The following is a 27,328-nucleotide window of genomic DNA, read 5'->3' on the forward strand; positions in this document are numbered from 1 at the left end:
TTCCACTTGATCCCTCAGGTCAGGGGTCATGACCTGAGCCGAAGGCAGATGCTCAACTGACTGAGCCACCCAGGCACCCTGTATAATTTTTAAATTCATTATTACTGTGTAACAATTTATTACTTTTTGGTCTTTAGCCCTCTTTTGAAATAATTTTCAAAGAGAAACCAAGAGACATAGTTTTCTTCATAAAATTGATTTTTGCTGGCTTACTGGCTTTTGTCAGTGGAAGATTCCAATTTTCCTGGTATTAATCCTAAGAGAATTTGAGCTAGATTAAAACAGCCTTCTTCCTCAGCTGATGGGCAGCAGATTTCAATAAATGTACTGTCAGTTTTCCCTGGAAAGCACATTCAACAGGGGAATGTGCATGGCTCCTTTAAATTGGTAGTAATGGGTCCTGTAAGTCAGAGTACTAATGGTAATGATAAAAAATAAAGTAAGATCGAACAAGGAGAGGGGCAGGTGAAGCTTGAGACGGTGGTCCTTCTGCTCAGAGGGAGGCAGGGAGGATGTGGTCCTCTTTACCAATGTGTGGGTGGTTGGGGCGGGAGGGGATACAGTATCAGGACGGAGTATGGAGTCCGTGGGGTGGCAGGCAGGTAGTGATGCAATCAGACCCACGGAGCGTAGGGAGAAAAGGAGACGTCAACTCAACCCTTTTGTATTTTCTCTAAGTCGTGGGATGTTGCTGGCTGAGCTGGAGCCAGCTCTTGTTACTTATGGTCTATGCCTCTCCTGCTACGCTTCATTGTCATGAAACAGGAAGGGGGGATAGTCTTCTGACCTAGTAAAATGCAGTAGGTAAGATCTGACTCTGCTCAATCCCCCACCAGCTGTGTGACCTCGAGAAAGTGGCTCCACCTTTCTGTGTTGGAGTTTTCTCATCTCAAAAAATGAGAAGAATAATGGCACTCACGCCATTGGACTCTCGTGAGGATTAAATGAGAGAACGTGTGCTAAGAACTTAGAAAAAATGTGTGACACCCAGTAAGCCTTCCATAAGTACAAGCTGCCATCATTACTGTGGTTGCTACTTGCACCTTGTAACTTTTCTGGTAAATGGGGTAAGAATGAGTCTGAGCTAAGAATAGTCCTCTACTGATTTCTTTTCACTATGACCTTTGTGGTTTCTTCCAAATGCTACTAAATGCAGCCCCTTGACCTGGACACTTGGCAGAGTGCTTAGTCTTTCAATATCTTTTGGGCACTGGGTTTAGCTTATTCTACCCTGGGGTCTTCTGTAGAGGGACTGGCATTCAGACTGGAGTTTCTTAGTGGGGGATGTTGATGGGTTGTTAGGGGTGGGGCGTGGGATCCAATGGCACACTGGGTTCTGGCTGGGAACACTGCTTCAGAAGGAAAGTCCTAGAGCGGGGGACTGAAGAGTGGGAAGTGTTTTAGCCGACAGATACAGCAGTAGTAGGGGCAGAGAGAGAGAGAGAGAGAGAGAGAGAGAGAGAGAGAGTGTGTGTGTGTGTGTGTGTGTGTGTGTGTGTGTGAGGCCTCATGGGGCAAGATGCCTGTGAGGATCCCATGATTAAATTGTTGCCATATCTGGGCAGGACAGCAGATCTGGACTGGTGTTGGCATTGGGAATGGAGAGAGGGCAAGTCAGGGACACTCAAATTTTCTAGTCTGAACAACATGGTGGATGGTGGTGATGCTCTTGAGATAGGGAGCTCTGGGAAGGTGGCAGACGGGAGCCAGGAAGAAAGAGTCCAACCTAGGACAAAATTTTGTTGAAAAATTAGAGGAAGTAGGGATGCCTGGGTGTCTCAGTGGTTGAGCGTCTGCCTTTGGCTCAGGGTGTGATCCTGGAGTCCCGGGATTGGTCCTAATCGGGCTCCCTGATTGGGCCCTGTTTCTCCCTCTGCCTGTTTCTCTGCCTCTGCCTGTGTCTCTGCCTCTCTCTGTGTCTCTCATGAATAAATAAGTAAAATCTTTAAAAACCAAAAAAAGAAAAGAAAAGAAAAATTAGAAGAAGCATCACCAACTGAGTTTGAACTCACTCTCTGAGGTAAACCCAGTGAGAAAGCAGCCACGCTCCTAGCCTGTTTGATATTCTCATTCTTGTTATTATTCAGTTACGATGGATTGCTTGCCTACTTACCTCCAAGAGGACTGGAAATAAGATCATTTGTTCACTCTCTCCTCTGTATGTGAGGGCGCCCCGTGTGCCAGGCGCTGTTGTAAGCCCTGGGGACTCAGCACTCAATGACCATGCTGGTGCCTTCTGGCCTGAGGGTTACATTCTAGTGAATAGAGACAGGCAGTCAACAAATAAACAGGCAACATTAAGTTGCAATGTGCAAATACATTTATTACAGGTCAGTGATGAGAAGTGTCACAAAGTGCTAATGTGGAGAGGGAGACACGATGCGGTCTTCCTCTGGAAGGGTAGTCAGGGAAGATGACATTTGTCAAAGGAAATAAAAGAAGGTTCTATGCAAAGAGAAGGCTGTGATGGAAGAAGGGCCTATGTGAGGAGTGGGTACAGAGAAGGGAACACGGTTGGTGTCTTTGAGAGGGGACACCTGGGTGGCTCAGGGGTTGAGCGTCTGCCTTCGACCCAGGGCGTGATCCTGGAGTCCCGGGATCTAGTCCCCTGTCGGGCTCCCTGCAGGGAGCCTGCTTCTCCCTCTGCCTGTGTCTCTGCCTCTCTCTGTGTGTCTCTCATGAATAAATAAATACATAATCTTAAAAAAAACCAACAACAACCCCAGAGAGCCCACCAGAGTGGAGCGAGCAGCACTTGGAGAACAGAAGGAAGTGGGGTCAGGAAGGTGGGGCGTGGGCTCCAGGGCCCGGGTTGGGTCGTTCCGGACCTCTTAGCTGCCTTAAGGACTTTCTATTTTATTTGGAGACAACAAGGCTTTGGAGGGTTCCAGGAGGTGAGTGGCACGGTCAGATTTACATTTTCCAAGAATCATTCTGAGAATAGACAGTGAGAGGACAGAGGCAGGGAGGGGAGGCAGCTGGGAGCTTTCGCAGCTATAAGAAAATGCAAAAACCCAGCTTCCAGGGGCAAATGAGAACAAAGATTATGTAACTGGAAATGAGGGGAGTAGATGTTCCTGACCCTTAAAACTGTGTGATTATTCCAACCAGGAGCCACATTTTAAAAGTCAGGAGGTAAAAAAATAAAAAATAAATAAAAATAAATAAAAGTCAGGAGGTTCTTTTTTTTTATGTAAGTAAAAAATTTCTGATAAAAATGTCTGTAACAGAAGGTTATGCACTAAAAGTAAGGACACCCAATCCCGTCTCACTCCCCGCAGGCCACCTCTGTTAACAGCTTCTTGTGAATTCTTGCAGATGCTTTCCATGTATTTATATACATTGGGTTTTTTTTCTCATTATGTGCTGTGCTATTTTGCATGTAGCTTTTTTTTTTCACTTAATGATTGAATGTTGGTTGTTGGTATGTCTCTGCATGAGAGGATCCACAAAAAAAAAAAAAAAAAAAAAAGAAGAAGAAGAAAGAAAGGACCCACCTTACCGACTTGAAAGGTTGCCTGGGAAGGTGCAGTGTGGGTGGGCCATTGGGAGCTCCACCTGTCACTATTAATGGACATGGCGGTACTTCCAAGTTTTTTGCTATCTTAGACAATAATACAATGTCTATACATTTTTGTGCACTTTTCTGAAAGTGTTTTTTTTTAAAGATTTTATTTATTTATTCATGAGAGACACAGAGAGAAAGAGAAGCAGAGACACAAGCAGAGGGAGAAGCAGGCTCCATGCAGGGAGCCCGACATGGGACTTGATCCTGGGTCTCCAGGGTCACGCCCTGGGCCGAAGGCGGCACTAAACCGTGGAGCCACCAGGGCTGCCCCTCTGAAAGTGTTTATGGGTAAATGCCTACAAGTAGAATTGCTAGTCTGGTGCATCTAACATTTCGATGGATATTTTCCAATTTACCTTCCCACCTGTCAGGTGTGAGAATGCCTGCTTCTCGTGCTCCTTACAACAGCTGATGTACTTTTTAAACTTTGAAAACTTTGACTTTAAATCTTCCAGAAGCTTGGACAAAAATGAAGAGCACTTACACTTATATTATGCTTTTGAAGTTTCCAACTGTTTTCTTTTTTTAAAAAAGATTTTATTTATTTGTTCATGAGAGACACAGAGAGAGAGGCAGAGACAGAGAGAGAGAAGCAGGCTCCCTGTGGGGAGCCCGATGTGGGACTCGATCACACCCTGGGCCAAAGGCTGAGGCTCAACCATTGAGCTGCCCTCCAACTGTTGTCTCACCCATCTCCTTTGGTTCTCAAAAAAATCTCAGGATGTGGGAATCATGATTCTCCTTAAAACGACCTGAAAGGGGGGATCCCTGGGTGGCTCCGCGGTTTAGCGCCTGCCTTTGGCCGAGGACGTGATCCTGGAGACCCAGGATCGAGTCCCATGTCGGGCTCCCTGCAGGGAGCCTGCTTCTCCCTTTGCCTGGGTCTCTCCCTCTCTTTCCCTCTCTCTGTGTCTCTCATGAATAAATAAATAAAGTCTTAAAAGAAAAAAAAACGATCTGAAGGATTATCATTCCCCCATTTCCTCTCCAGGTGAAAGAGAGAAGTCCTGTAATTTTCTCAGTGTGAAAATTTAGACAAATCTAGAACACACATCTCTGGAGCCTTGCTCCTCAAGATGGGGCCCACCCCAGCAGCTCTCCTGCCCGCACAGGCCCCACCCCAGAGGCTGCCCGTCGGGGAGGCCGGTGCCCCTACCCTGTTCCTTCCCGAGGGCATCTGACCTGAACTCTGGCTCTGAGGGGAGCAGGGGGTTGACTTACTCTCCCCGAGGGAGGTGACAGATGGTGGGGAGAAAGGCTTGGGAAGCGGAGCCCAGGCCTGTAGGAGCAGCTGCGGGGCAGCACGGTCAGATGGCTAATGTGGCAGGGCCCAGGCCCAGGGAGGGCTCTGAGGCTGCTGTCTGAGCCGATCTGGGGAGACGCGTCTTGGCACAGTCGGTGGCCCTTTCTGTCTGACTGTGATCTGCAACTCCAGCCTGCTCCCTGCATGCCCCCAGCCCTCTGGCCTACCAGACACATGCCAGGATGTTATCGTTGTGGGGAGGACAGGAGGCCACCAGGTCTGGGGCCTGGGACTGAGCGGAGGCTGGGTGCTGCCCTATGACTCTGCTGGGGGCTGCGCCTGCAGCAGTCCTGCCCTTCCCATCTGTCACTGCCCACCCTAGGCCCTGACGCGCCCCCTGAGATGTTCGGAGATGCTGCTGGGCCACATGCTGTACTCTGAATTTTGACATGTGTTCTTTTAAAAGATGGCTGGGATCATAGCTCACCCAGAATGCCAGGACTGTGTCCCAACCTCACTTCTAAACTGGACACCAGTGTTGTCCAGTAGGTACCCACCAGACACGTGGCCCACGGTGATGTGCAGCGAGAATGCAGTTTACACACCGGATTCTTAGTCAAAGAAGAAAGGATGTAAAGCAGCTCAGTAATTTTTTAGATTGATTACTTATTGAAATGAGAATATTTTGGATTAATTGGGCCACATAAAGTATATTACTAAAATTCGTTGTAGCTATTTCTTTCCACTGACAAATGCGGCTGCTATAAAGTATAAACCAGGTGGCAGGTATGTATGGCTCTTCTGTTTCTAAAGGACACCTGTGCTTTTTTTCCCCCCCATCATCTTTGTAGCTGCTTCAAGTCCTGCTTGGAAGGGGGTAGGGTATGAAGGAAGGGAGGGAGAAATAAAGCAATGAAGGGAGAGAGGAAAAGACAGAGGGAGGGAGGAAAGGTATTGTCCTGGCGCTGGGGCAGAGAGGACTGCATGTCCCATCTCAGCTCTGCTGTATGGCCGGGCCACCTTGGCCAAGTGGCCACAGTTCTCAGAGCTCTAGTGTCCCCATCAGTAGAGCAGAGGTACTATGTCTCTGCCAGGAGCCTTCCGAGGCGTAGAGGCATCTGAGAAGCCCTAGCGCAGTGGCCAACATGCACCACTTGCTCAATGATTGAGAGTATTTTTGCATCGCGGCCCCAGAGCCGGCTCATGTGGGAGCCCACGATGCTTTACCCACGAACAGAGGAGCCTCGAGGTGTGGGTGGGTTGCTGGCCTCCTACCCGCACAATGTGCTTTGGAGCCTCTCTGTGGCTCACCCAGGGGACCGAGTGGGACCAGTGCAGAGAGTCACCCTCCCCGGCTCCCACCCCGGCTCTCCCCTGCCAGGTTACAGCCTCTGCACATGTATTCCGTGTGCTTGTTGGTTGGATTGTTCTCTCTGGCCCCCTGGGGGCCCGTCTGGGAGGTGCCCAAGTCCCACCTGGATAACTGCCGGCACGCATGGTGGACAAATCTGCTGCTGCTCAACGATTTCCTGTCCGTCGGGAATGCGGTGAGTCCCAAGTTCTTGGCTGGGGCCAGGCCGGGGGCCGTGAGCAAGCGTGGGGCCTCACTTCACCCGGTTTGGTGAGCTTTCCCAGGGCCAGCCCTAGTCTGATGCCCTTTCTTCTGGCACATTCTCTGGAGTAACAGTGAAGCCACGGGAGGGTGGGCTGTGGGCAGGGAGACTAGCCTCCCAGGATGGGTGAGCGTAACCAAACCGTCTGGGCAGGTGCAGCCGCTGTGAAAAGCAGCGGGAGGGAGGGACAGAGCAGAGCAGTGGGCATCTAGGGCCCAGGCCTCTGGGTGCACGTCCCGGATGCAGTGGCCTGGCTCCCCTGGGTTCCAGTCTGTGTCACCCCGTGGAGATAGGACACTTTCTCCACCTCTACGCAGACGGCCTGTCACTGGGACAGAACGTCGCACTGCACCTTTGCTGATGAGTTCTTTTCCGCTTCCAGCCAGATGTGGCAGGGCCACCACATCTGCGCACGTTGGTTGTGGCCTCCCCAGGGCCCTCCCATCCTCATGATGACGCTGGAGTAAACGGAAGGGAAATCATTCTGATTAGATCACGTCACTGACTTTTGCATATGCCTTGAAAGCAAGGCTGCAGAGAGAACCACTAAAGTGTGGCTAATCCCTGCATGTGACGACTTACGAAGCGGGTGGCTGCCTTCTGTGAGCAGGTGCCCAGCAGCTCAGGCAGGGCGCACATCACAGTCTAACTGCCTTCGGGTGGGTCTGCGACAGGGCCCCGGGAGGACAGGCTGGCTGTTTGCCCAGATGCACACTGGCTTGGCCCATAGGTGGGAATCGGTGGCAAGGATGTGAGCCAGTCCACTGTGGGCCCCTGAGAGCGGATGTGAGGGCCATCAGCCCTTGAGTATTCACAAATTTCCCCATCAAGGGAACTACTTCCTAACTGGGACAAGGAAAGCTGTCCCTTCCACCAGATGAGTCTGGTCTCCCTTGGAGTGGGGAGGTGGGCGTGGATTGGATGCAAAAGGAGCCTTTTATCTCTGAAGCCCTGGAGAGATTGAAGAAATACAGGTAACTGCCTCGCTTCACACAAACACAGGCAGCCAGTGGACCGATGGGGCTTCAGCCAGCCGATCACCTGTCAGGCATGCGTGGGCACCCTGGGACTTCCCGAGCCAGGCCTGCATCCTAAATGAGCATGCCCCTCCCCTGGAGTTGGGGAGGGCTGGCAAGGCCGGGAAGAGGGAGCAGCATGGACCCTTCCCACCCCGATGGCACCAAAAGAATGACTGCTCCTAACATTCGTGTCATGGGATAGCACTGAGCTCCCACAACCATCCTGGGAGCTTAGCTATTACTGCCTTTTCCAACAAGAGGGAAAACTTGTCTGCATGTCCATCCTGTAAGCTGGCAATGATCATCCCCACCACGCAGGCTTGTTAAATGAGTAAATGAGTGAGGTACGTGAAATACCTGTAACCCCAAATTCCTTTGTCTTTCCATGGAAGCACCCCATCCTCCACCCACAGGTGCCCTGTGGATTCCTCCTCCATCCAGCTCGCGACAGGTTAGACGATGTGGGGCGGCCCTGGGCGCCAGGGGCAGGAGTAACCTCGGCTCCTCTCATTTCAGTGTAATGGTTGGACTTGGTACCTCGCCAATGACTTTCAGTTCCATCTCACCACGCCGGCGATCGTCCTCATCCACAGAAAGTGAGTGTCCCTGCGACAGGTGTGTCGCCCCGTGGGATGTCTCCCATTGACCTCTCAGCGAGCGCTGCAGTAAAAGAGCAGCTTTTATGATGTAGGAGACGAACCTTTTAGAACAGTTCAGACACCGAATCCTCCTGTTTACCTTTCTCTGCGTCCTCCTCTGATCTTTGTCCTACACAACTGCCTCTGTGTTCTTGCAGAGTTATCACCAGCGGGCACTAACAGCCTCTGCTTTTCCCACTTAATGGTCCTTGTAAACATTTCCACATAGCCATCTGCCTACTTCTCAATTTTAGGAGTTCTGTGCCATTTTTGTGGTTGGCCATCGAGATTAGTTCCAATATTTCGTGACTCCAAACGACAACCCAATACTGTCTTTGAATGTGCTACTTTTCCCTCTTATTCGTTTCCTTGGGGTCCTATTTCCAAGGGGGAATTACTAGGTCAAAGGGTAGGAATGATTTTGTGGTGCTTGTTACAAATTGTGTGGTTATTCTCCAGAAAGAATGAGGTCATTTACAGCGCCCCAAGCAATGCATCAGTGTACCTATTCCCCATATCCGATATTTATTAGCTTAATTTTTGTTAGTTCTAGAAAAGCTCTAAGGCCTCAATAATACACAAGGAGACTTCTAGCTTATGAGTTATCCATGCCATATTTTAAAAGATATCTCTTTTTTTTGTTGTTCAAATACTTGTTCAATTTAAGAAACACGGGAAGATAATGGGATGAAGAGAGGGGAAAACCCTATCACCCTTGATCTGGTCCTCATGCAAGGAAAGGACTCTCTGTAAATATCTTTGTGTTTATCTTTCTGATCTTTTCCTGCACAACCTTTTTTTTTTTTTAGGGAAAAAGCGCCTTTATTTCATGGTTTAAAAAACAAAACCCCAAAAGAACTGTTTTTAAATAATTGAAATGGAGGGGTAAAAACGGACTTAACAATATGAAAATCATGGTTAGTAAGTAGTGGTCCCCAGTATTTTTAGGATATAGAAAACCAAGATCAGTATTCCAAGGGAAATACCACTAGTAGTATATAAAAAATTAATTTTAAAGAACAAGCTCTATGTGAACTTGGAGATATGCACTGGCCTCACTGTGGCAGGTCACCTCAGAAGTCCCAAGACACTGGGGTAAACTTCAATAACACTATTATTGGTTGCAATTAGGATATAGTAACTTCTTTTTTTTTAATAAATTTATTTTTTATTGATGTTCAATTTGTCAACATACAGAATAATACCCAGTGCTCATCCCGTCAAGTGCCCACCTCAGTGCCCGCCACCCAGTCACCCCCACCCCCTGCACAACTTCTTATACGTGAAAGGAATCTGTATCTCTACACTAATATCTTTCTTTTAATAGTTTTATGACATAAGCAATTTCCTAGATTATTTTACTTCTAAGTAAACATAATTTTAATGTCTGCGTAACACTCCATTCCATGAATGAACTCTAATTTAGTCAAACCTTCCCTTATCATTAAATACTTGGATTATTTCCAATTTCATGCTTTTATCAATAATAGTCTGATAAATATTTTCATGGTAACCGTTTGTCTCCAATTCTGGTATTTCTTTAGAATGCATATCTTTAAGGGGAATTACTGGGTCAAAGGAGCATGAATGGCTTCTAGGCTCTTGAAGCATAAAGACAAATCACTTCCCTTAAGGGTCTATCAATATTCAGTCCTCTGGCCATCTAATTAGTTGCCAGTGTGGAATGTGAATACTAATACAAAACAAAATACAAACCTTGCTATTTTGATATGTAAGAAACAGTCATTTTTCACATCTGACTTCCAAGTCTTCACTTAGTAGGGGTGCAGCTAAGTTCCAAATATGTGTTGACCAGCTCTGCATCACGGTTACCTGTTAATGCTCTTTGCAGGACAGACTTTTTTTTTTTTTTTTTTTTTTTAAGATTTTATTTATTTATTTCTGAGAATACACAGAGAGGAGAGAGAGAAGCAGAGACGCAGGCAGAGGGAGAAGCAGGCGCCATGCAAGGAGCCTGACGTGGGACTCGATCCCAGGTCTCCCAGATCAGGCCCTGGGCCCAAGGCAGTGCTAAACCGCTGAGCCACGGGGCTGCCCCTGCAGGACAGATTTTTAAATCACAGGCTGACCCACGATGTTGCCCATTCCAGCCACATGCAAACATTCAAGCATCCTGGGCAAGGGAAATGCATCCTAATTTTTTTTAAAGATTTATTTATTTATGGGATGCCTCGGGGGCTCAGTGGTTGAGCAGCTGCCTTTGGCCCAGGGCATGATCCTGGAGTCCTGGGATTGAGTCCCACATCAGGCTCCCTGCATGGAGCCTGCTTCTCCCTCTGCCTGTGTCTCTGCCTCTCTCTCTGTGTCTCTCATAAATAAATAAATAAAATCTTTTTTTTAAAAAAGATTTTATTTATTTTAGAGCATCCTAATTTTCATTTAATCTAAGAATTAAGCACCTAAAAAAAAAAAAGGAAAATCTGCTTCTTCACATATCTTAGACACACAATGCTTTCTAACTTTCAATGTAAAGAGGTGTTTTGTTTGTTTGTTTACTAAGTCATTAAAAAAAGTTCCATGGCTCCCACTAAGCACAAAGGCAGTTTGCTGGTATAGTGAGTTCAAGTCAGAAGACATGGGTTCCAATCATGACTGGTAAGTCACTGGCGAGGGGACCCCAGGGTAAGTTGTGAGACTCTCATCTTCAGCTTTCATGTCCATAAAACGGAGATGGTGGTGCTTCAGGTCGGGGTTGGAGGACAAAGCAAATCATACACATGGGAACCAGCACAGGGCTTGCCTGTCAGTAATGTGCAACCACATGTCACTCAGCTACCTATTATTTGAGATTCCATGTGATCACCATTGTCCCCAGCTGCTGTCCCCAAGCTGGGGCAGCCCTTTGCCCCTCCCAGTCGCACAGGGAAGTGGGGGAAGGGTGGCTGGATAAGCCACTGTGAGCATCTGCTTCACTAAACCCATTCAGGAGTGGCCATCTCCCTATTTTCTCTGCACCATCCCTATTTCACAAAGGGTCCCCTTATCTGGGCAATTGGTCCCCTTCCTTGGCTTTTTCTCAAAACACCCTTTCCAGAAGGTGCTGGTGTGGAGCAGTTCTTAATGAAGGCTTCCCAGATTGAAAGGTCTGCTTTCTTCTTCTCAGTCTCACCCCTTCCCATACACTTCCCGCTTCACCCCTTCTTCATTCCACTCCTCTGAGGTAGGTGAGCCTGTGTGGAGACCCGAACCGGTGCCCGGTGCTGGGGGGTGTCTGCCTCTGTGTGATTGCTGTGGGGAGAGCGAGGAGGTCCAAGTTCTCCCTTACCCAGTCTCCTGAAACAAAAGCATCTGAATTCAAATGGTTTATTTTCTCAGAGTGGGGGTTCAGGGGCAGGAAGTATAATTTTTGATAGCATAACAGAACTGAGAAAATCATATGAGACTGAAATAAAACCTGGTAGGGAGCCCTGGGTGGCTCAGTGGTTGAGCATCTGCCTTTGACTCAGGGTGTGATCCTGGGATCCTGGAATCGAGTCCCACATCAGGCTCCCTGTGGGGAGCCTGCTTCTCCCTCTGCCTGTGTCTCTGCCTCTTTCTCTGTGTCTCTCATGAATAAATAAATAAAATCTTAAAATAAAAGAGAGGCACTTGAGTGGCTCAGTTGGTTGTGCCTTGGGCACAGGTCATGATCTCAGGGTCCTGGGATCGAGTCTTATGGCTCCCTGCTCGGTGGAGACTCTGCTTCTCCCTTTCCCTCTGCCTCCCCCACTGCTTGTGCTCTCTCTCTCTCAAATAAATAAAATCTTTAAAAAAGAAAGAAAGAAAAGAAAAAGAAAAGGAAGGAAAGAAGAAAGAAAGAAAAAGAAAGAAAGAAAGAAAGAAAAAGAAAAAGAAAAAGAAAGGAAGAAAGAAAGAAAGAAAGAAGAAAGAAAGAAAGGAAAGAGGAGAGAAAGAAAATCTGGTAATAAGATGGAAATGAGATCTAATAATTACACTGCTATTTATTTTGGAAACAGAGATTTAAAAAAAATAGCTCTGAACATCCTTTGGTAGAAGAAAGACCTACCACTGGATGACTGCTTAAATTATACTCACACGTCCCAGGATGAAATCCCCAAGAGTGCTGGGAATTAGGGATTAGTGTGACCTCCTACCCTCACCCTCACATGGATGGACAAGGAAAGTCAAGATAGGTAGTAGAGACAGCTCTGGGATGCTGACCAACCCCCACCCCCAGGCCCCTTTGAGAGGGCAGGCTGATTCCTGGGGTGCTCCTGAGTCGCTGATCTCTCCTGCTGCTGAACAGGAGTGGAGAGGCCTCAGGCCCACAGGGGTGGATTCTCCCTCCTACAAAACAGTGAACCCTGAGAGCTCCCTAGGGGAGGGGGAGCCACTGAGCCCAGCAGAGCCAGGCGGACCAGTTCTGGGGCGCTGTCACAGGCCTCGGCTCCCTGAGGGGTACGGCTGCTCCAAGGGCTCTGGAGACCTTGGCAAGTGCCTGCGGGAACAGGTGTGTCAGGCGCAAGGCCTCAGCAGGCCCGGCAGCCCTGGCAGGGGAGGAAGGGCAAGCCTCTGCAGGCTTCCTCGGAGGTGGCGTTTGCAGCAGGACGTGCTGATTACTGCTCCAGGTATTTGTGAAGAAAGAGCGAGAGAAATCCTGTAGGGGATCCTGGCCAGGACGCTGGGCTGACAGCTTGCAAGGAAGACTGGGATCTTCTCAGACACAACTACTTTTCAGGAGACACTATGCTATTCCTTCCTCTTGGGCTATGGCCCCTTCAATGGACCTTGTTGAGGGACCAACCTCTGGAGAGAATGAGGATGGTGGTCGGCGCCTGAAGCTCTGGGGTTTTCTCCAACCCATGGTCACAGGACTAGTCCCCTCAAAAAGCCAGAAAATATAACTGCTGACCTGAGGTGGCAGGGGAGCCCTTTGGCACTGGGCCATTTGTGCTGTGGGCTCAAGGTCCCAGTAGGATGGGACTCACAGGACGTAAGGTGGGGCACAGGGCACCGTCTCCCTGTCTGTCTGTCCTGGTACCTACGTGCATTCGCTGGCTCGGGCTGCGTGACAAGGTGCCATACATGAAGGGGCTGACACAACAGAAATTCATTTCCTCATGGTTCTGGAGAGTAAATGTCTAAGATCAAGGTGTCAGTAGGTTTGGTTTCTTCTGAGGTTCTCCCCATGCCTTCACATGGTCTTCCCCATGTGGTCCTCCAAGTCTTTTTTTTTTTTTATTCATGAGAGACACAGAGAGAAAGGCAGAGAGAGAAACAGGTTCCCCACGGGGAGCCTGATGTGGGACTTGATCCCAGGCCCCCAGGATCATGCCCTGAGCCAAAGGCAGATCCTCAACCACTGAGCCACCCAGGTGCCCGGCTGTCCGAGCTTAATCTCCTCTTCTCAGGATGGTATCATTTAGATTGGATGAGGGCCCATCCCAATGAGCTCATTTCACCTTAATTATCTCTTTAAAGATGCTGTTTCTGGATAGACTCACATTTGGAGGTTCTGGATGTTAGAATTTGGGGGGTACACCATCCAGCCTTAATAGTCTGTTTAGGAGGCTTTATTAGTTTTATTATAGCAGTGGCTGGCCAGTGGAGACCCGTCGGACTCCTGAGAGGAGGTGCTGTGCATTGGGCTCAAGTCCCCTGGGGAGTTCGACAAATATTTACTTGGGTGAATGTGGGTTTTTGTTGGATGGCCTGACTGGATGGCTTACCACCCACCTGAGACAATGAGGTCTTAGTACCTCCCAACTCTAGACCTGGTGGGGACCTACTTGAGTGGCCTTGTGACTCAGGAGCCCTGGCCCCAATATCAGCATCTTCCCTGGAGGCTGTCCTGGAAGGCAGATTTCAATCCCTCGGCTAAAAACCAGCACTCTCGGGCAGCCCCAGTGGCTCAGTGGTTTAGCACTGCCTTGGGCCCAGGGTATGATCCTGGAGACTCGGGATCGAGTCCCATGTTGGGCTCCCTGTGTAGAGCCTGTTTCTCCCTCTGCCTGTGTCTCTGCTTCTCTCTCTCTCTCTCTCTGTGTCTTTCATGAATAAATAAAATCTTAAAAACAAAACAAAAAAAAACAAAAAAAACCCAGCACTCTCCAAGCTTGTGGCCGTACAACTACATTTAGCTTCTAAATGGTGGGAGGTGGGCAGCCCGGGTGGCTCAGCAGTTTAGTACTGCCTTCAGCCCAGGGCATGATCCTGGAGACCTGGGATTGAGTCCCATATGGGGCTCCGTGCATGGAGCCTGCTTCTCCCTCTGCCTGTGTCTCTGCCTCTCTTTCTCTCACCTCTGTGTCTCTCATGAATAAATAAATAAAATCTTAAAAAAATAAATGGTGGGAGGTATGAAAGGTAGGGCTTCTTTCTTTGGAGAACCCACTCGTATGGAATGCCAGTAATTCAAGGAGGGCAGCACTAGATGGTCTGGCAAAAGGCACAGTGAGTGGACAGCATAGTTGTCATAACTTCCCAGCCCACACTCACAGCAGACATGACTAATCCATCACAGCACCACCGAGCGACCACTCCTCCATTCCAAGCAGGATTGGCACTCTGGAGGAAGATGGTTTGCTCCCTGCCTCCCTCACCATATAGGGATGGTACCTTATCCCCTCTGCGTGAATAACCAAGGCAGCTTCAAGCAGCAGCATGGGATTGTCAGAGGCATCCTCCCAGCCAGGCTGTGCCTGGACAGCCTCGCACCTGTGCTTCACATTGCACCTGTGCTTGACATTGCACCTGTGCCACTGCAGATTATTTGGGTTCGGGCCCTCATGATTCCGAGCAGGTACAACCAGGCATTGCCTCGCTCTGAGCCTGTGTCTCTAAGTCTCAATTTCCTGTCCCAGAACCTCCTACAGCTGAGACTCCTTCAGGACTCCTTTTGGCCTTAGTCACAAAAGTGAGGCAGAATGAGTTTTTGTGGGGCCACCCTTGTCACGCGGGATGGATAGAAGACACTAGAAAAGGCTTCTTTCTTTCATCTCTCAAGAACAGTTTTCGGGCGCATTGCCTGAGGCTCCATAGAGCATTCTGGAAGAGCGGAGCATCAGCCACCTGGACAGCGCAGCATCCTTGTATTAGCTTGCCCTGCCTCCCGCTTCACACCCCATCCCTCATTCCCAACCCCCCATCGACTACCAGCACCCGGATATTTGTCTCAGATTGCATCCGGGTGGGGGAAGAACCCCGGGACCCCCCTCTTGCGCTGCCCCTTGTCCCCCTGTGCCTGGCAGTCACCTCTCCCCGAGGTCACCCCCCACGACGTCCCTGTAGTGCCTGGTGGGCGGCAGGGGACCTCCACGCCTGGCGTCCCTTGGGGCTGCAGCGGGAATTTCCGGGGGGAGCCAGGAGATGCAGCCTCGGGTCCCAGGGCCTGCAAAGGGCCAGGTGCGGCGGCCCGGGGCCCACGGGCGGCAGGTGCCTGGCGGGCGCGCACCTTCCCGTCCCTGTCTCCGCAGAAGCAGGCGGGTCCTCGCGCTCCTCGGGGCCGCGCTCCTCCTGGCACCTGCCGCCGCCGCGGCCCTGCTCACTCGCGCGCACAGCCTCCCGGTCGCGGCGGTCAGCGAAGCCAGGTGAGCGCGGGCAGGTGAGCGCGGGCGGGGTCCGGGCCGCCGAGGGGCGGGGCTCGCAGGGGGCGGCGGGCGGCGGCCGGGCGGAGGCGGCACCGGGCAGCCCCGGAGCGGCCCAGCCCGCAGATGGCCTTGCGGCCAAACTCGAGAGCCCTCCCACGTGCACTAGGGGGGGATGGGGATGGGGGTGGGGAGATGGGGATGGAGGATGGAGATGGGATGAGGGATGGGGATGGGGGACGGGGATGGCGGATGGGGGTGGGGGAGATGGGGATGGGGACGGGGAGGGGGGATGGAGATGAGGGTGGGGAGATGGGGATGGAGGATGGAGATGGGGATGGGGGGTGGGGATGGGGGGTTGTCCCGCCTGAAAGCGGCCTCCCGGTGCGAGTGCTTCTCGGAGGAAGGGAGCGCCCCCACGTGGCTGCCGGGGGTTCTCCTCCGCGGCCCGCTGGGGATGGAGCGGCTGCCACGCAAGGACGAGGGAGTGGAACCCGCGGCCCTACCCGCTGTGCCATTGTGCTCCCCACCGCCGGGGGGGGGGGGGGGCGGGGGACGTGCAGCCCTTCTCCCTTATAACCAGCCTGCCTGTCACATGGGGAACGTGGGACCATTCCTCACGGATCTGCTCTCCGAGCAGCCGAGTGGGGCAGATGGAGCCCCCATCTTCTCAGTCACCTGCTCCAATTCCTCCCACGGCGCGCCCGGTTGCTCTCGAAGTGGAATTCCTGCCTGACCTCACCTGTCACTCCCCCACCTGCTGGCTCTGGACCAGTCAGACTAGCCTTTTAACCTCCACACGCCAAGCATGTTCCTTCCTCGTCAGGCCTTTGCACCTGCTGTTCCCCCACACGAGAATGCTTTTCCTTTAGAATCCAGATCCTGGCAGGGCTTGCGCCTTCATTTCCTGTAGGTGTCGGTGCAAACAGCGGTTCTCAGATGGCCTTCACTGACCTCCAGATGTAAAATAGCCCTGAACCTTATTTGGCTATTTGTGCACTGGCACTGGCACTTTGTGCACAGTGTGCACTCTGTTTGTGAGGGGAAGGAAGGAAGGAAGGAAGGAAGGAAGGAAGGAAGGAAGGAAGGAAGGAAGGAAGGAAGGAAGGAAGGAAGGAAGGAGAAGAAGAAGAAGGAGGAGGAGGAGGGAGGGAAGGAAGGAAGGAAGGAAGGAAGGAGAAGGAAGAAGGAGGGAGTGAGGGAAGGAAGAAAAGAAAGAAAGAAAGAAAGAAAGAAAGAAAGAAAGAAAGAAAGAAAGAAAGAAGAGGAAGGAACGAAGGAAGGAAAGGAAGGAAGAAAGAAAGAGGAAGGAAGGAAGGAGGAAGGAAAGAAGGAGAAAAAAAAAGAAAGAAGGAGGAAGGAAAGAAGGAGAAGGAAGGAAGAAGGAGGGAGTGAGGGAAGGAAGGAAGGAAGGAAGAAAGAAAGAAAGAAAGAAAAGAAAGAAAGAGGAAGGAAGGAAGGAAGAAAGAAAGAAAGAAAGAAAAAGGAAGGAGGAAGGAGGGAAGGAAGGAGGGAAGGAAGGAAGGAAGGAGGAAGGAAAGAAGGAGAAGGAAGGAAGAAGGAGGGAGTGAGGGAAGGAAGAAAAAGAAAGAAAGAAAGAAAAGAAAGAAAGAGGAAGGAAGGAAGAAAGAAAGAAGAAAGAAAGAAAGAAAGAAAGAGGAAGGAAGGAAGAAAGGAAGGAAGGAAGGAAGGAAGGAAGAAAGAAGAAAGAAAGAAAGAAAGAAAGAAAGGAAGGAAGGAAGGAAGGAGGAAGGAGGGAAGGAAGGAGGGAAGGAGGGAAGGAAGGAAGGAAGACATCCCAGGTTTTGTGACCGGGGAGCACCATGCCCTTCTCATCACGTCACCAGCCTCTGTGGGCATTGCCAGGTGACTGAGGAAGAGGCTCATTCCCACCTGGCCCAGGGGTTCTCAACTCTGGAAGCACACGAGAGTCACCTGGGGAGATTTTAAATCCACCGCTGCTTCCAGCCAGCGCAGCCTCAGACCACCTGAATCGCAATCTCCAGGGGTGTGGCCCAAGCAACCCAATTTTGTAAGAGCTTCCATGAAGAGGTGCAGTCCTGAGAACCACGTTTCTAGAGCTAGCCTGGCATACCACCTACCAGAAACAACTCCCTAAAAAATGGATGCAGTCTTCATATTTCCTTGGGAGCCAAGGTGGGGTTGCCCAGGGAATCTGGAATTTTAGCAAGTCAGCTGTGTCTCTAAGGCAAGATCATGAGATTATTGTTTGGGGATCACTACTGAGGAAATGAACAAATGTACCCCAAATTTTCCTTTGGATTTGCTGACTGTACCAATGGACATCTGAGAGATTCCCTTTCTCAGGTCCAGATCAAAAAGAAACCTTTGCCTTCCGTTTTTGTGTTTTTTTCAGTGAAAATGCGACCATGTTGTATTTCTCGGAGTACTACACTAAGCCCTACTGCAGATATGGGCCATTCCTCGTGGGCCTCTTTCTGAGCATTTTCATGCACCAAAACCACCAGGCAAACATTCTTAAAACCAAGGTAAGCCTGTCCCCCTACCTCGCTGTAAGGCCGGGTCTGCTTGGGACCCGAGTGGCCCATTTGGCCAGGCTCGTCACAAGCCATGGGCAGGAATCAGACTGCTCAGTACTTTATTGTGCTGTGGTATGTTAGCAATGTTTCTTGGCTCTAGAGAATAAGAGAGACCTTATCTTCCTGCCGGATCCTGATTCTCTGCTTTCCTCACTGAGTTCCTTTAAGAAAGCTCCAGAATTGACCCCCTGTGGTGTTCCACCCATTGGAGCCTTAGTACAGACCTGGAGAACTCACTGCTATAGGAAACACACCTAGTGAATTTGCAATGGCAAGGCTCTCTTCTGGATGGGCATAGTTATTTTATTTTATTATTTTTTATTTTTTTAGATTTTTATTTATTTAATCATAAGAGACAGAAAGAGAGAGAGGGGCAGAGACACAGGCAGAGGGAGAAGCAGGCTCCATGCAGGGAGCCCGACGTGGGACTCGATCCCAGGTCTCCAGGATCATGCCCTGGGCCCAAGGCAGGCTCTCAACCACTGAGCCACCCAGGCATCCCTAGTTATTTTTTTTTAAGATTTTATTTATTTATTCATGAGAGACACACACACACAGAGGCACAGACATAGGCAGAGGGAGAAAGAAGCAGGCTCCATGCAGGGAGCCCGAAGTGGGACTCGATCCGGGGACTCCAGGATCAGGACCTGAGCCCAAGTCAGATGCTTAACTGCTGAGCCACCCAGGCATCCCTGGAAGGGCATGGTTACTTTTTAATAGCACAAACTCCTTGGTTTCTATAGATCTTGGTCAAATTCAATGGTTCCATCTGGGAATCAAAATGTCTAAGGGGAAACAAGCTGTTGCTTTGTCTTCCAGGTAAAATTGCTTCCCAGGTAAAAAATGGGTAATTGTTCTGGTTTGCCACTCAGGCTTATTACTCAAGCCAGAAGCCTGGGTTTATCTTGGACATGTCCTCCTCATTGACCACTCCTCCCATGCAAATGTCCACCAGGCCCCCCGTTATTGTTTCTTCTGCTGTCCTCTCTTGGCCTGTCTAACCTCGCTGAAGCTCTTCTCATCTCTTGCCTTGACTTCTCGTCTTGTCCATCTCATAATCCACCCTTGGGCCAACCTATTTAAAACTCTACTTTGGTGTTGCTCTTGAACTGTACAAAAGCTCTTCATGTGGCTTTCATTGACCCTTAAGACCTTGAGGTCTGACTTACCACTGAATTACCAACATCTGATCTTGAAATCACTGAAGGCACTTAATAAATGAATGAATGAAGGTTAATTTGCTTTTCAATGGGCAAAAGGCCAAAAATTTCTTTGCACTATTAGAGTACAGTGATAGCCCCAAATCTCCTCTGCTAGGCCCTACCTTTGTTTACCTAGGTCTTGTGGGTACCTCACCTAGATGCTCCAGAGAAGAGGCCTCTGTCCTTGGAAAATCTTGTGTTGCTCATGGCAGGAACAGGAGATAGAGCTTCACAAGACAGAATGGATACACAAAGGCTGCGTGAATTTCCTGTAGGCTGGAGTTATGCTGATCCCCTGAAGACGCATAAGCCAGTAGTAGATTAAAACAGAATGCCATTAAAGACATGCTTCAGTGTCACCCGGGCTCCATGGTACCCAGGGAGCAGTGGGGGGACCTAAGACATGGACAGAGCATTTGTGAATCTTCCAGGGGTTGAGTCAGGATCAGGGAGTATGGAGCCAGAACACAAGTCAGGCTGAGCTGGAGAAACAAGGTAGAAGGGATGGGTAGAGCAAAGTCAAACCTCTAGAAGCCAGGAAAGATGGACACAGAGACCACGCTGGAGGCAGCTGGGGCCTATGCCATATGCTAGGAATGAGATGAGACGGGGCATGCTCAGTGAAAGAGTGAAGGGGACCCTAGCCTAAAAGAGAGGGCTTGTGGAGAGCTCCTGAGAACAGACCTTTCTTCTCATGCAGCCAGAGCTTAGCGCAGGAATCTGAGGCCAAGGAGAAGAGAGCTTCTCTCTGGAGACTAGATGGTGGACTGATAAGACGCTAGTTCGGTTCAATGGAGAGGTCATCATAGCAACTTTGAAATTGGAACAAGGAAGCTAGAAAGATTCTTGGAAGACAGGTCTGGGTCTAAACAGTCAAATTAGGTGACATAAGATCTAAAATCTTGAACTGAGCCCATAATAGAATTCAACCCACGGGGCTGTTCTCTGAGCTGAAGAGTTCTCCATTCTCTCGCTCTTCCACTATTTTATGACCCCCAAGGACAAGGGTCCAGCCCAGGTAGAGACCATGTGCGTTGTTGGGAGACACAGAACCAGTCAAGGAGCTTTATTAGGTCAAGGAACAGAATGGGAGGTCAAGAGTGGATTAGAACATTATCTTTCTTTCTTCCCTTTTAACTTTCATTTCATAAGTATTCAAGGTTCATGGCAAGTTGCAATAACAGCACAGAAGGTCTTGTGTGCCCATGACCCAGGTTCTTTCGCTGGCAACATGCTACAGAACTATGGCAAATGATCACAACAGTCACAGTCACAAGAGATTGACTCTGGCACAATCCACAGGCCTCAGGTCCACTAGTTTTATGTGCACTCATTCGTGCGTGTATATAGTTTTGTGTAATTTTAGCACGTGGAGATTTGCATAACCACCACCACAAGTGAGGCACAGAGCTCTGCTGTCACAGCAAAGAGCTCCCTTGTGCTACTTCTTGTTGGCCACACTCCCCTCCTCCCCTACCCCGCCCTAACCCTAACCTCTCATAACCACTAGTCTGAACCTTCTATTTTAGTCAAACTTGGGCGCCAATTGGGGTTTACAAATCGATACCTAAAGTGACAATAGTAACACAGAAAAGTGAATTACTGTAAAAGAAAGTAGATGTCCAAAATGGGCTTGACCCCAGGTCTCTCCTCTCCCTGTAGGTGCAGGCTGTGCTGGGGTGGATTTGCTGCCTGTCTACCCTGTTCACAGTGGTCGCTCTGGCGTACGTGGTGGATGACACCTTTGCCGCCTCTTCACCTGCTGTGGCTCTGTACCAGGCTCTCCACCGGACCCTGTGGGCGGCAGGTGTGGGCTGGATCATGCTAGCGTGTCAGGAGGGCTACGGAGGTACGGCACAGCACGGGGTGCTGCTCATGGGCTCACACTGTGTCCCTTTAAGGGCAACGAATGTGAGAACACGGTGTACACAGAGGGGCTTTTTTGTTTGCTGGAGTGTTTGGTGAATGACATCAATTTGCTTCTATCTTGGGGGTGGGTGGGAACTGGCCACATATTCTGTTTAAGATTTTTACCCTGGTTTACGTACAAATGCAGGTTCTGAAAGAAAAATCTGCAGTCTCTCCAGTGAAGCTAGTTCAGAAGCTGGAGGAGAACAGGCAGGGGCTTAAGGTAAAAACAAAATACCAGTGCCAGGGACAGAAGTTCTGGTCACACTCAGCCTGGGCCTCGGTTTCCTTATCTGAGGGTATAGACCGAGTAGTTCCCAAGATCCCCTTTGGCCCTTTGATTGGGAAAACCCGTTTCTATTGAGCTGGTTTTCAGTGTGTGGAAAGGTCAAGAAAAGAGCTGAAATGGAAAGGAAGGAATTTTCTCCAGATTAGAAATGTCTATTCAAGTCACCTGACACTCTCCTTTTCTTTCCCACTTGGCATGAGGTAAGAACTGGGTACTTGAGGTGTCAAAAAATTACAGGAGAAAGCCTGGCAAGAATCATCTAGAAAAAGTTCTGGCCCCACAGTGCCCAGAAGCTCCGAAGCGATGGCTGTACAGCCAGGTGCAGCCATGACACCTTGCGACTCTAGGGAGATAATCAGGGTGAGTTTACACCTGGGCCTGTGAACGCCACCCAGGTAGCCTCAGCGAAGGTGTTTGGAAATCATGGTTTAAAGAGAAAAATGATAAAAATGATCACAATTCCTGCTGACTGAGCACAGGCTTATGCCAGGCCCCATGGAGAACTTCACCCATAGGATCCCGGGTGACAATGGCCACAGCCCCCATGGGTAGAACTATCAGGAGCTGTTTCTCCGTGAGAAAGATGGTGCCTGGAGATGAGGTAACGTGTGAAGGTCACGCAGTGCAGTAGTCACTGAGCTAGAAAATGAATCCCAGACCAAGCGCAAAGCAATGCCCAAAGCCCATGATCTTCATCTCTGTGCAACAGTACCCTTCTCAGACATTTGATTGGTAAAGTTGTTTTTGAATTTGGTGATGAATGATTTGTTCTTTAATATTTCAAATTTGTAAGCTTTTCCTTATATGGAGAAATGACATTAAGGAAGAAATGGGCTGCATTCTCTCTGACTGAGGTATTTGCGTTTCTGGGCAGCTGTTGAATCACATGACCACGCCCCAACACTGCTTCCACACGGTGACAATGACCCTAAACTGTCCCTAGAGCCTCAGAATATAAGCAGCTACTCCCCCTGGCCCTTGATGGGGTGGCAAACACCACAGTACTCCCATCTGATGTGGAGAGTCATGCTAAATGAAGAACTAACCTGCTAGAGGGAGTGACTTTGGTCATGTTAGAAGACTAATCGAATTTGCGGCATTATTGTTCCAGTGGAGCTAGTCAGTGCTATCAATCCTCAGGCTGAGTATGGATGAGACCTCTATTAATCCAGGCGACAGACCAGCCCTTTGGTTGTTCTTGAGTGATACAACTTTTCAAAATGTGTTGTCATTAGCCAATCACAATTATCTAGGTGTGACTTATGTTCTAGGTTTGCATCTCCAACACTATTTTCAGGTATCAAGATTGGGTAGTAAGTGAATGAAAGTACAAGATACAATTCTAGAAAATACATGTCTACCTGGTGACCTTTAGAAAAGTACATCTATAAAGGGACACTTGAAGAAGAAGTGTTTCATGGAGGCTCTCAGGGAGAAAAGGGATCCCCATGGCTCGAATCATCTGTTGTCATCTCAGTCGGGACCAGTGTAGACCATGTGGGTCTGGGTCTGTGCAAAGTCGTGTTCCGTTGAGTTGCCAGAGGCATCTTCGGACATGTTACTCCTCCAGTTAAAACCTTTCAGTGCTGGGCCCACTGTCCTACAGCAATCCTCAAGCTTTAATACCATATGGACCCATTCCAAAGGAATAAGAAATGTTTTAGATCTTTAGTATTATTGGCTTAAGTTAAATTTTAATTCTAATTTTACCTAAGCATGAGAAAGCATAAGCCTAGACACAAATTTTTATGTTTATAACACATGAATTTATAAAGCCAAAACAAATTCATAAAGTAACCATAAAAATGGGGCACCTGGCTGGCTCAGTCCGTAAAGCATGTGACTCTTGTTCTTGGGGTTTTGAAGTTTGAGTCCCAGGTTGGGTGTGGAGATTAGTTAAAAATACAATCTTATTTTAAATGTCACATAACATAATTTGACCTGTGGTTAAAAAAGATTGCTCTGGATTTTGCATGGGGTCTCTAGGGCGACAAGGACGAAGCAGAGAGTCCAACAGATCTGCGAGGAAGCTATGGTACAGGCCCATGGAGGAGGAACCCATGGTGGAAACAATGGGGTGGGGGGTTAGTGCAGGAGATGGGGAGAAATGGTCTGATTTGAGATAGACATTTTTAAGGATAGATTGGCAGCACGCTGTGGGATACGGGAGGAAGAACAGAATCAGGGATGGCGCCAAAGATTTTTGTCCTGAGCAACTGAAACAACATGATACCTGAGCTGGGACTCTTGGAAAGGAGAGACGGAAGTTTTTTACTTTTTTTTTTCCCTCTCTCTTTCTCTTCTTTCTTTCTTTTGTGGCTTAAGACAACAGAAATTGATTCTCTCATCATTCTGAAGAAACCCAAAATCAAAGTGTTGGCAAGGTCCTTCTAGAAGCCCTGGGGGGGATCTGTTCCGAGCTCTCTCCTGCCCACCTTCCCACCCCCACCCCGTGACTGCCAGCAAGACCCGACTTTCCTGTTTCCTGGCCTGTGGGTGCATCTCTCCAATTTCTGTCTCCGTCTCCACATGGCCTTCGTCCCGTGTGTCTCCTCCATGTGTCTGTGTCTCTTTTTCTGTCTCTTATAAGGACACTCATTTTTGGATTTGAGGCCCACTCTAACCCTGGATAATATCATCTCGAGTTCCTTACCTTCATTCCATCTGCAAAGACCCTCATTCCAAATAGAGCAGGGTTCTAGGCGGACACAGCTTTTGGGAGGCCCCTATTCCACCCACTACAGAGATCAGCAGTAAGTCCTGTGCAGAGAGGGATTTCTCACCGTGCTTTATTTTAATTAATTTTTAGTTTATTTTTAAAAGATTTTATTTATTTATTCATGAGAGACACGCACAGAGAGAGAGGCAGAGACATAGGCAGATGCAGAAGCAAGCTCCATGCAGGGAGTCTGATGTGGGACTCGATCCCAGGACTCCAGGATCATGCCCTGAGCTGAACACACTCAACTACCAAGCCACCCAGGTGCCCCCAAAACCAAATATTTCTAATAACCACGTCTTTATAAGGACTTTAAGACTATTCATGTGAATATCAGAAATCCTGTTTTGAAGGAACTTTCATCTCTGAGGCCGGGCAGAGCAGGGAAGAATGGCCTGGGGCTGCATTTTGCTTTGGATTAAGGAAAGGACAAAGTGCTGGATATTTTAGCATATGTGCAGAGCAGTGTGGGTAGATCTGTATGTTTTTATTACTAAAACTGTCAATTGAATTTTAAAAATTTATTGATTATGATTAGGAATGTATTAATATAGGCTTTCAAGTAACAATGGAATTTTTTATGTAGTATTTTGTGTTTTTTAGATCAGCTCATAAAATGTCGAATTCTGCACCTTTTGTTCTTACATTTATTAAATGAATTTTTTCTCTTTAAATTTTTTTAAAAGATTTTATTTACCTATTTGTGAGAGACAGAGACAGAGAGAAAGGCAAAGACACAGACAGAGGGAGAAGCAGGCTCCCTGCGGGGATCCCAATGTGGGACTCTATCCCAGGACCCCGGGATCACGTTCTGAGCTAAAGGCAGATGCCCAACCGCTGAGCCACCCAGGCACCCCTTTTTTCATTCATTTACATTAAACAGCCTGAAGTGGGCTGTGGCTATCATGTGGGACAGCACAGTTCTAGAAGTTACACCAAGTTACAGAATTTTTGTCCTGAAAGGTACCTAGAAGCCCCAGTGCAAGCCGGTCCCTAGCAGATGACAAGTCAGCAGCCTGGCCATGCCACCACCTCATCCCGAGGCCCAGTGAGTGGCCCCTGTGCTGCACCCAGAGCCGGAACCGCAGCTGGTGCCGGGCCTGTGCACCTGGTTTTACCTGTGGCATGTTTCGTGCTCTGGGCTTGCCATGTGCTGAGTAAACCGACCGTAAACTCCTATTAGCTTCTCTTATTTTTTCCCTACTCCTGCAAAGGGAAGCGCTTTCTGGTTTTTTTTTTTTTTTTTTTTTGGCACATTCTCTTAAAAATTAGAAGAATAAATATCTTCCTAGGGGAAGTTCACACACTTAGGCAGCGGGGCCCAGAGGCCGCAGCGATGGGCCCGGGGAGCCAGGGAGGACCCCGCGCCCCCAGGAACCACACTGCCTGTTCCCTCCAGGCCCGGTGAACCGGCTGCTATCTTGCCGCATCTGGACTTTCCCGGCCAGCATCAGTTACGCCTGCTACTTGGTACACCCCATCCTCATCCTGCTCTACAACGGGCTGCAGGAAACGCCCATTCACTACACCGACACCAACATGGTAAGTGAGTCCCCGCTCTTGGCTCTGCTGTGCCTCTATAGGCACTTCTCTGTCCCTTCTCTGCTGGAGCCACCAAGCCACCCCCCGGCCTGGCGAGAAGCTTGTTGCATTGGTGTGGCTAGGAGCCTACTGTCCTTTGCCTTATTTGAGGGAAGGCTTCGGGATAGTAGCTTTCTTTGACTTTATTTATCTTATATTTAATGTTTGGGGCTGTTGGTCTTGCAGATCGATATCCTATAGCCAAGAATCTGGTAGCAAGATCATGTCCACTCTGCCCCTGTTTCTCTCCAGTTCTATCTTTTCTTTGGACACTGTTTGCTGACCTTCATCACTGGGCTGGCCCTGACGCTGTGCATTGAGAAACCATGTCAGGAACTGAAGCGGTACCTGCTGGGACCGTTGCCTGCGGGGCCATGAAGGTTCTGGTAAAACCCGCAAGAATGGATGGGTTCGTTCTGTTGGTGATGAGTAAAAGCCAGCATGGCTTCATTTCTGTAATGAATGTTTGCTCCCCTGACAAGGGGTGTGAATCCGATTTTGTGAATGTTTAAGATACACAACTTCTGTGCTCAATATATAAGAGTGTTGAGTGTTTACTATATAAAAGAAGTCTGTGACAGCCTATTGTAGTAGCACAATAATCACCTCTGATGAACCTTTTCAGGAAAAAGAAAAACCAACCTGGATTTCTGGGGTCTCATCCTACATGTATTTTCTATACCAATGCTCATTGGAAAACATCAAACTTAGCGAACTGAATGAAATTTAGGTTACAGTGTTCACTTTTCTTGGTAAAAATCACAGCATGCAGTTTTTCACATCATAATTGTCTTTGTGTTATTATTTGTAGACCTGTAACTTTATCCTGGAGCCTAAGATCGTATGACCCATTGGCGTGTACAATTCACGGGTGCATTGTTACAGGCCTTCCAAACATTATCTGTTTTACGGTGTGATCCCTGGTAGGGGTTGAATGTGTCACTGAAAAAGATATAAAGTCCTAATCCTATAGTACCTTAGAATGTGACCTCTTTGGGGGTCAGGGTTTTACAGAGGCAATCAAGTTATTATTATTTTTAAAGACTGTATTTATTTATTTGAGAAAGAGAGCATGAGCAGGGGGAGGAGCAAAGGGAGGAGAAGCAGACCCCACACTGAGCAAGGAGCCCAATGCAGGGCTTGATCCCAGGACTCTCATGACCTGAGCTGAAGGCAGACACTTAACCCACTGAGCCACCCAGGTGCCCCAGAGGTAATCAAGTTAATGTGAGTTCATGGGGGGAGGTGGCCCTAACCCAATATGACTGGTATCCTCATAAAAAGGGAAAATCTGAACATAGAGACAGATTTGCACAGATGGAAGATGTGAAAATGTACAGGAATAAGGAAGCCACCTGCCAGCCAAGGAACACCAAGGATTGCCAGCAGACACAGAGCTAGACGAGGTGAGGAAGGACCTTTGAGTTAGGACTTCCAGCC

The 27,328-nt window shown here is 48.9% G+C and overlaps 1 protein-coding gene across 1 annotated transcript in view; it reads left to right on the forward strand.

Annotated features, from left to right (window-relative positions):
- The window catches only part of LOC121481888 (O-acyltransferase like protein-like), a 70,582-nt gene extending 44,493 nt beyond the window's left edge, over positions 1-26,089 (forward strand). Inside the window, exons 9-15 of the mRNA XM_041739486.1 lie at positions 6,193-6,358; positions 7,960-8,039; positions 15,518-15,631; positions 18,006-18,138; positions 21,054-21,240; positions 25,707-25,849; positions 26,075-26,089. Coding sequence (XP_041595420.1) covers positions 6,193-6,358; positions 7,960-8,039; positions 15,518-15,631; positions 18,006-18,138; positions 21,054-21,240; positions 25,707-25,849; positions 26,075-26,089 — 838 coding nt within the window. The remainder of the gene's footprint in view (positions 1-6,192; positions 6,359-7,959; positions 8,040-15,517; positions 15,632-18,005; positions 18,139-21,053; positions 21,241-25,706; positions 25,850-26,074) is intronic.
- Positions 26,090-27,328: the final 1,239 nt, after the last annotated feature.

This window comes from Vulpes lagopus, chromosome 24 (genome assembly GCF_018345385.1).
Source record: "Vulpes lagopus strain Blue_001 chromosome 24, ASM1834538v1, whole genome shotgun sequence".
NCBI lineage: Eukaryota > Metazoa > Chordata > Mammalia > Carnivora > Canidae > Vulpes > Vulpes lagopus.